Genomic DNA, 15,901 nt, shown 5'->3' on the forward strand with positions numbered 1-15,901 from the left:
CTCAATTCAGCAGCAGACGTGCTGCGTCTTCACTGCTCTCAGCGTCAGCACGCTCTCCTCAGACTAAACTTCTGACTGAACTCTCTCTCAGACTGAACTGCCTGGCTCCACCCTCCATATATATATCCCAAACAGGCTCCCTCTGGTAGTATGAGGTGGAAGGGTGGAGGTGTTTGTTTGTAATGATGGCCTCTTGTGGAGAAGTCCATCCATGCACCCTTTTGGGTCCTGTGGTACCTGTGAACAGCAGGGTGCCACACCTTTGTTTTTCCAAACTAAATAAACCCAAGTGTAATAACCTGTCTTGCTATTGCAGACCCCCCAGTCCTCTAATAACCTTGGTCGCTCTTCTCTGCACCCTCTCTAGTTCAGCTATGTCTTTCTTATACACCGGAGACCAGAACTGTACACAGTATTCTAAGTGTGGTCGCACTAGTGACTTGTATAGAGGTAAAATTATGTTCTCCTCGTGAGCATCTATGCCTCTTTTAATGCATCCCATTATTTTATTTGCCTTTGTAGCAGCTGCCTGACACTGGCCACTAAACGTGAGCTTGTCGTCCACCAATACACCCAGGTCTTTTTCAGTGACAGTTTTGCCCAGTGTTTTACAATTAAGCATATAATTATACATTTTATTTCCTCTGCCCAAGTGCATTACCTTACATTTATACCCATTAAAGCTCATTTGACATTTATCAGCACAAGCTTCTAGTTTACATAGATCCTCCTGTAATATAAAATTGTCCTCCTCTGTATTGATTACCCTGCAGAGTTTAGTGTTGTAGCGCCCAGAGGATGGGGACTACTCGGCGCCCGGGCCTTTATGCCTGGTCTTGGGGGAAGTCGCGGTGGTCGGCTCCCGCCCGGGCCCGTACCCTGGGGTCTCTCTTAAAAAGGGGAAAAAGGAAAATGAAATGTCGAAGTTCGTAACGCCACCTGTGTTGTCTGGTGAGGACCACCAGCGCTGCGGCAGTCCACTGAGGCCGGTGTTACGGCAGCTATGATGGTGTAGCTCCCCACAGGTGGAGCTAGGCCTCAGGGCAGCGGTGTTTGGTAAGGTGCACGATATGGCGGTGACCCAGCCGGGTCCAAGGAAAAATGGGAGACACACTCACTTTTGGCTTCAGTACCTTTTTACTGGTGTAGTTGCGGTACCGCCCGGAGCACTGTAGGGTGAGGGGTGCACTGCAGGTCTCTCCCCAGTGAGCAGGTATAGGGCCTCCTGTATCCTTGCCGCTTCGTGTAGTTTATGGCCTGTAGTTTATGGCCTGTCTGAAACTAGGCTGACTTGGTGCTAGGGCCTTTTGCTGAAGAGCACGCTCCTGGTATGGCGGAGCCTCCGTGCCTCCTGGTCCTGCTTCGTTTCAGCTCCTGGGCTATCCTGAGACCTGAAGTCTTCCAGGAAAGATCCGGCTGTTTTCCACAGAGGGTATACTGCTCTGCAGACTCGGAGCCGGTGTCCGGTATATTTTTGGGGTGGGCTTTTGAAGCTCCTCTGTCCCCAACACTACTGTTCCACTAGCCTTCGGCCTACTCTGGGCCCTCACTAGGCTATACACACTGGCAGTTAGCTGGCTGCCTCTTCTGCCGCTCTCTAGAGCATCGGCAACGCTCCTAGCTGTCTCCTTCTCTGCTCTGCTAGACTGCTTGCAGAACCTGCTGAGTCGCTCCCTGCCTAGCTCCACCATCCCTATTTATATATCCCTGTAGGGCTCCCTCTGGTGGTTCTGAGGTAGGGTGGAGGTGTGTGCATGCTCTGAGGGCCTCTTGTGGAGAAAACCTGAAATGCACCCCCCTTGGATCTGTGACTCCATGCACAGCAGGGCGTCACATTCCCCCCTAGTTGAACTCAGCACTCCTGGGCTGAAGCACATTTTGTAACAACAACAATAACAAGCTTCCCTTTATGGGAGGTAGGACACTTGAACGTTGCATAACAAGTTAGCAATGAATACATATATATAATGCAATAAATAATTGGTAATGAGCAACTAGAAAGTCCAAGTCTCTTCCGGAGAGGTTGCTCAAAGGGGCACTCCAGGGAGCGCAAAAATTTACAATACAAAGTCTTCGGGCTGCACAAAGTCCTCAGCCTCAGAGTTCATATATGAGGAATAAGCAGGTTAGGGTTAAAGTGTCCATTTCTCTTAGATTGTCCAATCAAAGGGAAGAAATATAAGTTAAATACACACATGAATACAATATGTAGTATAATACATAATACCTCAGGGGTAACTATCTACATGAATCATTGCTTCTATTTTAGATTCTATAGCTAGCAGGAGTTTGACCTTGTGTGGTGCGGGTTGATCTGCGCAGAAACGGGATGCGTGAGACACTAGTGTTTGCACTATTTCCCATGTGGTCAATACTAGATATAGATGGACTGCTGGTGTGTTTTGACCTCCCTAACCGACTGGCAAGTATACCGTTTGCTGGGCCTTCTTGCTCTGCTCCCGCCGGTGATCCTTCTTGAGCAGGCTCTTCTCCAGTATTAGCAGGTTCAACTTGCTGTGGGGAGTTTTCTAGTTGTTAGAAGAAGTGGAGTACTGGGACGATTACCGCTCCTCCTATTTGAGGCCAATCTGCTGGGAAGTCGCCTAAGTCAGTATGAATTACTGCTTCTTCAGGTTCCTCCTGGATGATGAGAGGCACTTCTTCTTGGGGTTTAAGCAGATCCGGACACAACTTCAGGTGGTCCCGAGATACTGTTGCAGTGGTTCTCCCTCCATCTTTGCTGATCAAGCACGTCTTCCTGTTGTCAAACCTCGAATTCAACACAGTGTAGGGTTCTCTCTCCCACTGGTCATCAAGCTTGTGGTTCCTCCTCTTCCTTTTCAATACCACTTCTCCTGGTGTGAAGGGTTCTGCTGGTGCACTTCTGTTGTATTGTGCCTCTTGTTTATCCCTCACCCGAGTGAGACTGTCTTCGACACAGGCTTGGACTCTCCTGTACTGCTCCTGTCTGGTCGTGTCCCAGTCCTCAGTGGTCACATCAGCTTCAGGTTCTACCACACCAAGCTCCAGGTCCATGGGCAACTTCCCTGGTCTTGCCCACATGAGATATGCCGGAGTGCAATTGGTGGAACTTACTGGTATGTGATTATACAGATCCACTAGGTCAGGTAGTAGGTCTGGCCACTGGTTTCTCTCTTCTAGTGGTATGGTCTTCAGTAGATCGATGATGATGTTATTCATCTTTTCACAGAGACCGTTAGTTTGGGCGTGGTACGGTGTAGTCCTGATCTTTTTACACCCGTACAGATGGCAGAACTCTTTGAACAATTCAGCCTCAAAGGCCGGGCCTTGGTCAGTCAGTACCTGCTCAGGGTATCCATGGGGCCTGCAGAATTACACTTGGAATGTCTTAGCTGCTTTCTCTGCTGTCAGGTCTTTGACAGGGGCGACCACCAGGAACCTGGAGTAGTGATCCACCATGGTCAGGGTATAGGAGTATCCTGACCGACTGGGTGACAACTTGACATGGTCCAGGACCACGATCTCCAGAGGGCCAGTCGTCTTGATGGGTTGCAAGGGTGCCTTCTGGCTGCTGTAGTCTTTTCTTCTGCGGCTACAGGGTCCACAGTCTCTGCACCACCTGTCAATGGAGCTGCGCATCCCCACCCAGTAGAATCGACACTTCAACAGGGTCTCTAGCTTTTTCCAGCCAAAGTGCCCCGCCTGATCGTGGTAGGCCTCCAACACCATCTGGATGTCCGTCTTGGGAACCACTATCTGCCACACCATCTCGTGGGTTTTGGGATTGACGTACCTCCGGCACAACTTCTCACGGTAGATAAACAGCAGGCTTCTCTCATTCCACAGCTGCTTTGCTTGGAGAGACGCATCCTTCTCCAGGGAGGAACCTTCTTGGTTTATCAGCTCCTTGATACGGCTGACAACCGGGTCGCTGTCCTGGGTCTCTTTCCAGCTGTGGTGAGGCAAGGGGTTTAACGTCTTACCACATTGCTTCCTGGAGGCTCGTAGCTCGTGGGCCATCCCATTCCGGTGGAAGGCAGGTAGTTCAACCTCTTCCAGGTCATCCACTTCTTCTTCTGTGTCTGACTGGTGAGGCATCCTGGACAGGGCATTGGTGTTGGCGTTCTTGCGGCCCGCCCGGTACTTTATGGTGAATTGGTAGTTTGACAGCCGAGCCATCCATCATTGTTCCATGGCTCCCAGCTTGGCTGTTTCAAGATGAGTTAAGGGGTTATTGTCAGTGTAGGCAGTAAACTTGCTGGAGGCTAGGTAGTGCTTGAACCTTTCTGTGATGGCCCAGACCAAGGCCAGGAACTCCAACTTGAAGCTGCTATAGTTCTCTGGGTTCCTCTCGGTCGGGCGGAGCTTCCTGCTTGCATACGCGATGACTTTCTCCTGGCCATTCTGCTTCTGACTTAGGACAGCTCCCAATCCTTCATTGCTGGCATCAGTATACAGCAGGAACGGTTGGCTGTAGTCAGGGTAGGCTAGGATCTCATCACCTGTCAGGATCTCCTTCATTTCTTGAAATGATTCAGCCTGTTCTTTACCCCAGTAGAACGGGGGATTTCTGCCTTTGGGGGACTGTCCTACCAGGAGGTCTTGCAGAGGTGCTGCTCTCTTGGTGTAATCTTTTACAAACCTCCGGTAGTATCAGTCCCAGGAACTGACGCACCTCCTTGAGGTTCTTCGGCTCTGGCCATTTCTGGATGGCAGTGACCTTCTCCGGGTCTGGTGCTACCCCTTCTGGACTGACAATGTGTCCCAGGTACTGTACCTTCATCTTGAGCAGGTGGCACTTGGAGGGCTTCAACTTCATCCCATACTGGGACATTGACTCAAATACCTCCGCCAGGTGCTTCAAGTGGTCCTCATACGTCTTGGAGTATACAATCACGTCATCCAGGTATAGTAACACAGTCTCGAAGTTGCGGTGTCCCAGGCAGCACTCCATCAATCTCTGGAATGTTCCGGGGGCATTGCAGAGTCCAAACGGCATACTGTTGAACTCGCAGAGTCCCATCGGGGTGGTGAAGGCCGTCTTCTCCCGATCCTCCTCAGCCACAGCTACTTGCCAGTACCCACTAGTGAGGTCAAGGGTGGAAAAGTAATTTGCAGACTTCAAGGCAGCCAGGGATTCCTCAATACGTGGTAAAGGGTATGCATCTTTATGTATAATGCGATTTACTTGTTTGTAATCTACACACATTCTCATGCTTCCATCCTTTTTCCTGACTAGAACTAGGGGAGCTGCCCAGGGACTACAACTATCCCTTACTACCCCTGCCTTCTTCATGTCATGCAACATCTCCTTGGCTTTCTGGTAGTGTGCTGGAGGTATAGGCCTGTACCGTTCCTTGATGGGGGGATGGTTGCCTGTGGGGATGTGATGTTGTACCCCTTTAATCCTCCCAAAGTCAAGTGGGTGTTTGCTGAATACCTGCGCGTATTCCTGAACCACCCGGTGTACTCCCTGTTTCTGGTGGGCAGGAGTGGTGTCTGTCCCAACGTGCAGCTGTTGACACCAATCCTCCACCTGTGTTGTAGGGTCATTATCCTCCACTTGTTCTGGGGAGGTTAAGGACTCCGCCGTGTGAATAGAGTTATTATTTACAGTGTAGAGTTTGGCAATAGTGGCATAACGTGGTAATCTGACCTCGTCTTCCCCATAGTTAAGAAGGCGGACGGGCACCCTCCCATTGCGTACATCTACTACCCCCCTGGCAGTCAAGAGTGTAGGTCTGTGCTCTGAGCTAAGGGGTTCTACTACCGCCTGGTAGCTCTGTCCTTTAAGACCTATTGCTGCTCTACACCAGATAAGCATTTCACTCATTGGGGGAATTACAATGGGTATCGGGTCTGTTACCCGCACATTACCAATCTCACCACCGGTCAGCTTCACTTGCTGCTGGTACATCAGGGCTCGGATCTCCTTCTGGATCGCTCTCTTCTGCTCTGGTCTGGCAACGTCAGCGAGCTGTTGGAGTAAAAACACAACCTCCTCCAAACAGTTACCAACAATGTTAGTGCCTAGTACCATATTCAGTCCATTTTCCTCATGGGCAGTCTTCACCACAATGAGTCCCTGGTCCTTTAACTCCACTCTCCCCACTTTTACTGCTACATTCTTAACCCCAAGTAGGTCAAGAGGGAGGCCGTTAGAGGCGTATACTGAAAAGTCTGGGTTTGGAGGCTGGAGACTGTCCATGGACCAGTATTTGCTATAGATGATATCAGGTATGATTGTTACCTGGGATCCGGTGTCCAGCAGGGCAGGTATCGCAATGCCGTCCAGTATGATGGATAGGAAAGGTCTTCCTCCCACGAACTTGCGGTGCCAGTCTGAGGGGCCTGCTGAGTCTATTCCTGGGTGCTGGCCCTCGGACCCAGGGTTTGCTCGTTTAAAGGACACTGGTGCACTGTGTGACCTGCCTTCTGGCAGCGGTGGCAGACAAACTCTTGGCGAGGATGATGCTGGTTGTTGCCCCTTCCTGGGGGTGGCGTTGTCCTCCTCCGGGGTGGCGACATCCTCCTCCGGGGTGGCGACGTCCTCCTTCTCCTCCGGTTCATCCAGGGGACATCCTCAGGGCAGTCGGCTAGCAGGATCTTTCCCTCCGTCTCTGGCTCCGTCCGTAGTTGCAGGGCACTCATCACAATGGCCAGGTTTTTGGTCAGCTGGCGCACTTCTGAGCGCAGACAGTCCCGCTCAGTAGGGGGCGCTGCCTGGACTTTGGCTTCAGCAGCCAGTGGGGAAAAGGTGGGTGCTGCTGGCGTTGGAGTGGCCCCACCCTGGTAACGCTGGATAGACGTATCTGCTGTTTCCAGTTGTTGTAGTCCCTTGATAGCCATGTCCTTAAGGGTGTCAAAGGTAGCATCTGGATGGTCCAAAGACCACCAACGCACAGTCCGGCTCTCCGCTTGGGACCTCAGCCCCCGGACAAATTGTTCTTTTAGCATTTTACTCTCATTAGTTATGCTAATTGGACTAACCTGTTTTAGAGCCCGCAGGGGCCCTTGAAAGCGGCAGGCGTAGTCCCGAACGCTGTCCTCCGGTTTCTGAGAGCATTGGTAGAACCTCATCCGGAGGTCTGCTTCAGTGCGGTCCTCGAAGGCAGTCTGTAACTTTTCGAAAATTACGGACACCGATTTCTGGTCTGCGGCCGTCCAAGTCTCTACTTCCCTCTCCGCAGCACCAGTCAATTGTCCCACAACTACTGCAGCTCTTTGTTTGCCCATCATAGAATACATGTCCAGGATGTTTCATATTTTGCGCTTGAATCTAGACAGGGTGTCCGGCTTGCCGCTGTACTGGGGGAGCCACTTTGCTCCAGGCATGTACGGTAAAGTCAATGGTATGATAGGAGCTACAGGCCCTGGTAATGGGGCGGCTGCTCCGTCCTGCGCGGCGGCGGCTGCGGGTACATCATCGTGGCTGTCAGCCTGGGCAGCGACGTCGGACTGTTGCTGCAACATCTTGGTGCCCTCCTAGTGAACCGTGGCCTACCTTCCTTCTGTAGGCCGCAACTCCGCAGGTGACGGTCTGCTGATAGGACCTTGCGTCGCTTACGTTCCACGTCAACGCGTTCGCTGGGTTTTCCTGTCAGGACCTGACGCTGCGTCAGTGCGTGGGGCATGTCCTCAACTTCGCGCGCTTTCAGCGGTTACGCCCCCTAGTTTTCCCGCGGTTACGCCCTTCTTCTAGCGCGGTGACCGGAAAGATGGCGGCCAGTGGCGGGAAACTCCAGAAAATGGCGGGAAAAGCTTCATCACTGTGAGTTTTACAGTTTCTTAAGGCGCACAGTACCCGGTGGCAATGGGCACAACTCTTTCCGTTGCTGCGGGCACGCAATCCTGTTCGTGACGCCAGTTAGAGAGATGTAGCGCCCAGAGGATGGGGACTACTCGGCGCCCGGGCCTTTATGCCTGGTCTTGAGGGAAGTCTTGGTGGTCGGCTCCCGGGCCCGAACCCTGGGGTCTCTCTTAAAAAGGGGAAAAATGAAAATGAAATGTCGAAGTTCATGACGCCACCTGTGGTGTATGGTGAGGACCACCAGCGCTGCGGCAGTCCACTGAGGCCGGTGTTACGGCAGCTATGATGGTGTAGCTCCCCACAGGTGGAGCTAGGCCTCAGGGCAGCGGTTTTTGATAAGGTGCACGATATGGCGGTGACCCAGCCGGGTCCAAGGAAAAATGGGAGACACACTCACGTTTGGCTTCAGTACCTTTTTACTGGTGGAGTTGCGGTACCGCCCGGAGCACTGTAGAGTGAGGGGTGCACTGCAGGTCTCGCCCCAGTGAGCAGGTATAGGGCCTCCTGTATCCTTGCCGCTTCGTGTAGTTTATGGCCCGTCTGAAACTAGGCCTAACTTAGTCCTTGTGATGCGCCGGCTGACTTGGTGTTAGGGCCTTTTGCTGAAGAGCACGCTCCTGGTATGGCGGAGCCTCCGTGCCTCCTGGTCCTGCTACGTGTCAGCTCCTGGACTATCCTGAGACCTGAAGTCTTCCAGGAAAGATCTGGCTGTTTTCCACAGAGGGTATACTGCTCTGCAGACTCGGAGCCGGTGTCCGGTATATTTCTGGGGTGGGCTTATGAAGCTCCTCTGTCCCCAACACTACTGTTCCACTAGCCTTCGGCCTACTCTGAGCCCTCACTAGGCTATACACACTGGCAGTTAGCTGGCTGCCTCTTCTGCCGCTCTCTAGAGCGTCGGCAACGCTCCTAGCTGTCTCCTTCTCTGCTCTGCTAGACTGCTTGCAGAACCTGTTGAGTCGCTCCCTGCCTAGCTCCACCATCCCTATTTATATATCCCTGTAGGGCTCCCTCTGGTGGTTCTGAGGTAGGGTGGAGGTGTGTGCATGCTCTGAGGGCCTCTTGTGGAGAAAACCTGAAATGCACCCCACTTGGATCTGTGACTCCATGCACAGCAGGGCGTCACAGTGTCATCTGCAAATAAGAAGAAAGTCTGTGATATCTGATCATGTCCTAAAATGGACACTGTACTATGCAGTTTCTATAACTGCCATGTAATAAGCTTTTCTTCCCTCATCAAGGACACAACTGCCTTTACTGTGTATGATAATAGGTTTCATCTAGCATTACATGCAGCAGCTGATCTCTTAATTCCATCTCTGACATGGTGAAACTACAAATGGAGAACTACAAATCACAGAATGCCTCATTCTTTGTTTTGTTCTGCACTGAGCAGAATGTCCGAGGTCTGCCGTCCCAGATTTCACTGGATAATAACATGGTCACCTCTCTTCAGGTGCAATTAGTATGTGCTCCATGTTACTAGGCTTTGTATTATGTGCTTTATTATGTTTGTGCCCTATTTGTACCTTCTTTTTGGGTTTTATGTTTAAGTTGGTGGGCACCACCGGGCGCGACGACCATGTGGCACATGCTGTATCTTTTGTGGGGATCATGTATCACTATGTTACCTACTGATGAATGAAACAAACTAATGACGTCCGTTATTCCATCTCGAAATTAGGAATAAAAAAGTTGTCCCATTCAGACAACTCCAACCCCCTGTTCCCATTATAGCATATAGATGTTACCCTGCACAGGACCCCCGGTGTGATAACCAAGCTGGTACAGAGGGCAAGACCTTCCATGTCTATAGAATATGTCATAAATGTCTGATGATCAGCACCTATTTCCAGAACAGGGATCTCTTGTTCTGGCTGGTGTCTAAATATAGGAAAAATGCGGACAACTGTATTTTCGGCCCAAGTACAATCTGGCAAAAAATCCGATCACACTCAGACCAATGTTATTTTATGTCAGATTCTTTTCCTCAGAGTATTATATAAAAAAAATAGCTGCATGCCAGAGTCTGATCCAATATTCTGATCGCACTCGGCCATGGAATTCAATGAATGCGTGGGAAACATTGGACTGCACTCAGATGACATGTGAGTGCAGTTTGATTTTCACGGCCTCACAGAATGGAGACATCTTTTTCTCCATCTTCTCCTCATCCAAAAGAATCGGTTCCAACTATGCTCACACTGATCAGAGTGTGATTTGTGTAATTGGACTGATTTTTTCGGATGAGAGAAAATACGCTGGTGTGCCCCTACCCTTAGCAAGAGGAATGGTGGCGGTGCATGTGGGGACTCTCTTCTTTCTTTTCCATGGCAGTTCTGAATACAGCCGGAACTCCCATCGCTGTGATTGGAGGGAGATGGCGCATGCGCCACCAACGCTCCACTCGCTAGTGGTCAGATGCCGGCCAAATGGAATAAGGAGACCCCTGTTTTGGTTGTAGTTTCAGGACTTACTTCTGGGACCCACACTCATCAGACATTCATAGCATATGGATGTGCCAGAAATGTCTCTCGCGAGACAATCCATCTAATGGAGCATGTCAGTACGTTTTTACATATGGCTGTATAGGCTCTTGTCCCACAGTAAAAATGATACTTTTCCTTTGATTGTTTCACTCCTGATTTTGGTTTACACATACGTAAATAACTCACCAAATACTCCATTTGTGCACGTGGCCTTATAGTTTATTTTTTGATAGAAATGTCCAATGTTGATCTAATTTGTGGCTCATATTTACATTAAATTATTCACTTCTTTGATTCTACACTTAAAAATGCAATGTTGTTTTTTTTTCATGCGTTTTTTTTTTTTTTTCCGAAAAAGCCTATAGAGAAAAAATGCACCAAAAATGCATAGTTCAGCAGCATCTTCAGACCACAGGGGTGGAGATTTCATGGAATCCCATGCCCACTGTGCTTCTATTTAATGCTGCGTAAACTCACTCGCACTGCGGGTTACTTCATTTCTGTAGTGTCTCCGCTGCAGACAGACTGTCATTAGATGCGGTAAATATGCATAATAGCTAAAGCACATTCATTTATTAGAACGCAGCATTTTGGAGGCAGCAAAAATACACTGCGTCCAAAATGCTGTTATTCCTGATTCTGGGCACATGGCCTAAAAAAAAAGCTGGGAAAAACTGCTTTTACTTTTTTAATTTAGGAATCAAAAGTTTCTGTACTATAAAAAACACATTAAAGACGCGGCTTCATATCTGCATCAGAAATGCATCAAATAAGGGGGAGAAGATTGTTATTGTGGAGTTTGGTGCAGACACCTGCAAAAAAAACAAAAACCACAGTATTTCTGCACCGTGTACAATATGTCACAAAAAAAATCTCAGAATCAGTGGGATCCGTTGAAGCGTTCCAGAGTTATTACCTCATGAAGTGACAATGGTCAGAATTGTAAAAATTGGCCCGGTCATGAAGGTTAAAACAGCCTTTGGGGGTAAAGGGGTTATATACTCAATGTGTGAACATTGAATGTGTTTTCAAGGAATTATAAAAACTGTACTATGTGTACAAGAGTGTTCAAAAAGAGATTTGCTCTATTCTTGTATCTGTTTTAATCTGTCAGCAGCATATAATAAAATGTTTACTGTTCTAAAAAAGAAAAAGCAAAATTAATAAAATGTACCGTAGATAGAATCTGCAAAAGATGACCACTTTCAGTTATTTGACTACACGTCAAACTTTGTGCAGCTAACCACTGATATTACCTAGTGGGAAGAGCCACTTCGGTCAAAGTGCCGAGTACATCTGCATCCTTTAACCTAATGAACGCGGCAAATGGTTGATTCAAATAGTCCACTTCACCAACAAGAATATTTGCTACTTCTGTTCCCACGGGGATCTTTTTTCGGAATTTATTTTTTAACTGAAAGACAACATGAATCAAAGTAAACATAACAAAAAGAAAAAGTGAGACTTTTGGTTAATACACTATCATGTAATTTACATGTTAACAACAAGTTTCATCTGGCAATTTTCACTTTTTCCTCTGCACAGAATATATTTATATAGCTTTTCCTTCCCACACACCATACAGTAAGTGATCCAGGACCATTTACAGCTGACACGATCATATGCACAAAGCTTGAGCACGTCCCATTAAATTCACATTCACACTAAATATGATCATTAACCCCTTTACCACTTTGGGTTTTTCTGTTATTGCGTTTTCGTTTTTTGCTCCCCTTCTTCCCAGAGCCATAACTTTTTTATTTTCCTCTCAATACGGCCATGTGATGGCTTGTTTTTTTGCGGGAAGAGTTGTACTCTGAATGACACCATTGATTTTACCAAATAGTGTACTGAAAAATGAGAAAAAAATTCCAACTGACCAGCCATTATGATTCTCCAGGTCATTACGAGTTTGTAGATACAAAACATGCGTAGGTTCTTTTTTATTTAAGTAGTGAAAAAAAATTCAAAGTTTGTCCAAAAAAAAAAAATTGGTACCATTTTCCAAGACCGGTGGTGTCTTTATTTTATGAGATCTGGGGCCGGGTGAGAGCTTATTTTTTGGACGCCGAGCTGACATTTTTATTGATACCATTTTGGAGTAGATACGATGTTTTGATCGCCCATTATTGCTTTTTATTGCAATGTTGCGGCAACCAAAAAAACGTAATACTGGCATTTTGTTTTTTTTTGCTTGTTTCGCCATTTAACAATCGGATTAATTATTTTTATATTTTGATAGATTGGGTGTTTTTGAATGTGGCGATACCAAATATGTGTATTTTTTTTAATTATTTTATTTTGAATGGGGCAAAAGGGGGGTGATTTAAATTTGTATATTTTTTTTACTTTTTTTATATTTTAAAAAACTTTTTTTTTACTTTTTAAATGCTTCAATAGTCTCCTTAGGAGACTTGAAGCTGAGATCTTCTGATCACCTGTGTTACACATAGTAGGGCTTCATCTCTGCTATGTGTAACAAAAGTGCTTATCTGCTATGAATGCTGACCACTGGGTGGCGCTCATAGCAGATCGGCTATGACAATCACAGGGGTCTCCTGCAGATATGCCAACTCATCAGCGGCCCGCGATCATGTAATAGGCACGCCGATGGTAGAGCCAATGACGCGCATCTGGTTTGCGTGAGTTAAGTGCTGCTTGACAGCGGCATTTAACATGTTAACAACCACGGGTGGATCACGATTCCAGATCAGCTGTCATGTGCCGGAAAAGGTGCGGGCTCAGCACCAAAGAGGGGAAGGTTGCCTATAATGTACCTTTAAAGGGGTTAAAATGAGGTAACAGTTTTTAAGCAATCATAATATTTAGTTAGCGTTAATAATGGAAAAAATCATTGATAAAACTATCTATCTGTTATAATAACTATAGCTGGAATAGATAAGTGTAAATGTCGTTCAGTGACATTAGCATTAAGACATTAAAGTGCACCTGTCAGCAGGATTGTGCTCCGTAAACTACATACACTGTCAGGTGGGTGACATTACACTGATTAAAATGATACTTTGGTTGATGAAATCCATCCTGTGGTTGTTGTGTAATCTTTACTTTCAGTTTGGAGATAATGATATGCTCGTGCTCCGGGGCAGCCTGTGGGGGGGCACTCTATCTGGTGCTCTGTTTACATATTAATCTGTATGCTCTTATGACAGCTCACTGATCGTTCACTGACCTGCCTCCTATTTTACCTAGCCCCGCACTACTAGATGTAAAATAGGAGGCAGGTCAGTGAAGGCACATTGAGCTGCATAAGAGCCTACAGATGAATATGTAAGCAGAGCACCAGATAGAGTGCCCTCAGAACCAATCCTGGCATGCATGGCCCCCTCACACCCAATCCTGGCATCCATGGCCCCTCAGACCCAATCCTGGCATGCATGGCCACTCAGACCCAATCCTGGCATGCATGGCCCCCTCAGACCCAATCCTAGCATGAATGGCCTTCTCAGACCCAATCCTGTCATGCATGGCCCCCTCAATCCCAATCCTGGCATGCATGATCCCCTCAGACCCAATCCTAGTATGCACGGCCCCCTCAGACCCAATCCTGGTATGCATGGCCCCCTCAGACCCAATCCTGGTATGCATGGCCCCCTCAGACCCAATCCTGGTATGCATGGCCTCCACCACTGCACATATGAAAAAAATAAACACTTCTACTCATCTTCCTTCCTTCCCTCTGCTCCAGCACTGCATCCTGTCTGTCAGTAGCTGATCTCTGTATCTGAGCAACGCATGACATCACTGAAAGGGACCCTCAGATGCCAAGGTGAGCTGCGGGCATATTCACTCCTCTCCACGCCGGGACTATGGACGTGGAGAGGAGTGAATTGTCATTATACTTAATAGTGCGCACTGTCAGCATGGCCGCAGCTCCCACTGCTGCTCAACTATCCTCCATGCCTGCTACTAAAGAGAGTGAATATTCACTCTTCTCCATGCCCATGGACATGGAGAAGAGTGAATATTCATTATAATAGCAGGCACACAGGATCGCGGAGCCGAAGCAGGAAGCTGACAGCTGCGATTGACAGTGTGAGCTATTAAGGAGAATGAATATTTACTCCTCTCCACTCCCATGGGTGTTCAGAGGAGTGAATATTCATTTTCTTTAGCAGCAGGTACACGTGATAGTTACAGCAGCTGGCTACTACCTGTGCCCACTGCTCCACCACCGCAACCCGTCCCACCACCTTCCACAGCCGGGAGAACAGCTGAGCCATGACGGGATGCGGGACTGAGCCCTCAGAGTGGGACAGTCCCGCGGAAACCGGGACGGTTGGATGCTATGGTGTTATGTACTGTGACTCAAGCACTCTATTGAGAAATACTGAGCCAGAACCTGGAGTCTGTGTGCATAGCACAATCTTATCTCCAAATAATAAATACAAATTATTAATAGCATTTACTATACAAATAAATAATTTTATATTTCAACAATGGGAAAACAAATATACAGTCCTAAACATTGAAATTGCAACACCAAGAAGAAAAAGTTGTGGAATTATTGAAACCACATGATCGATGGACATGTTAATGATATGCAAATGATGAAGAAATGGAAGTAAAATTCTTAATTTATTCATAATGGAGTATGAGTACCATGTTCAGAAATGTACGCACTTAGACGCCTTGTCTGCTATCAATGAGGTTTTTAATGATTGCTTAGCTCCCAACTGTCCCATTTTTGGTGGAACTGTCGTGCTTTGAGGGCTCAGTCCCGCGTCCCTTCACGGCTCAGCTGTTCTCCGGGCTTCTATACTTATCTCTCTCTCCGATGTTTTCATAGCTCAGTAGCTCCTCCTCTTTGGGGGCGGGGCCGATCATATCTTCTCAGTGCATAAATTAAATTATATATTCACCTTCTCTCCCTCTTGTTATCGGACCTTGGACTTAAACTCACTTCACAGTGTCAACGTGCTTCCTAATACTCTCTAATGACTGAGCTACAGCCCATAATGATAAAGATAGGTGAATTTGGTTATCTTGACTCTACATTGCAATGAATCCAGAAGCAGAGTATTCATCTCCATAGAAATAGAGATGAGCGAACATTTCAGTGTTCGGTTTGGAAATGTTAGCCGAATATTTAGACATTCACTGATTTTATTCGTCGTAAATTCGACGAACATTTCTGAACACCATAGGATTCAATAGGGGGGGCAAAAAAAAGCATATACAACACCTTAAATTGGGCCGAAAAGATGCCAAAACACATCAAATTAGAGGTAGACGCCAGGAAAGTGCCATCAATTGACCTAGAGTACAAGTACTATTGTTATGCACACGCCCGGGCTGAGCGGCGTGTGCGTGTGATTGTAGTGATTCCACTGGACCATGAACCGGAGAGTGCCTGGAGGGGCGTGACTAAGTATCTGGCCGATCCGACCAAGATGGCACGACGGCATACGACGCCAGTGCACCAGGGAGAAACCGGGCAGAGGGACCAGGTGCTACTCCAGGTCAAACTCCGGACACGGGGGTTGACCCACACAGGGATTACTGGATCAGGCTGGTTAGGCTGGCGCACAGACTGGAGGGTATAGGCAGGCACGACTGGTATGCAGGCAGGCGGGTAAAGGCAAGCGCAGCTAGAGTGCAG

At 47.8% G+C, this 15,901-nt stretch overlaps 1 protein-coding gene across 2 annotated transcripts in view; it reads right to left on the minus strand.

The window, feature by feature from the left end:
* The window catches only part of LOC141164416 (electrogenic sodium bicarbonate cotransporter 1-like), a 766,124-nt gene that overhangs the window by 536,701 nt on the left and 213,522 nt on the right, over positions 1-15,901 (minus strand). For both annotated transcript variants that reach the window (XM_073649614.1, XM_073649613.1), the window contains exon 5: positions 11,538-11,695. In XM_073649614.1, coding sequence (XP_073505715.1) covers positions 11,538-11,695 — 158 coding nt within the window. The remainder of the gene's footprint in view (positions 1-11,537; positions 11,696-15,901) is intronic.

This window comes from Phyllobates terribilis, unplaced genomic scaffold, assembly GCF_046119375.1.
Source record: "Phyllobates terribilis strain yellow unplaced genomic scaffold, ASM4611937v1 Scaffold_10__3_contigs__length_209671492, whole genome shotgun sequence".
In the NCBI taxonomy this organism is placed as follows: Eukaryota; Metazoa; Chordata; class Amphibia; order Anura; family Dendrobatidae; genus Phyllobates; species Phyllobates terribilis.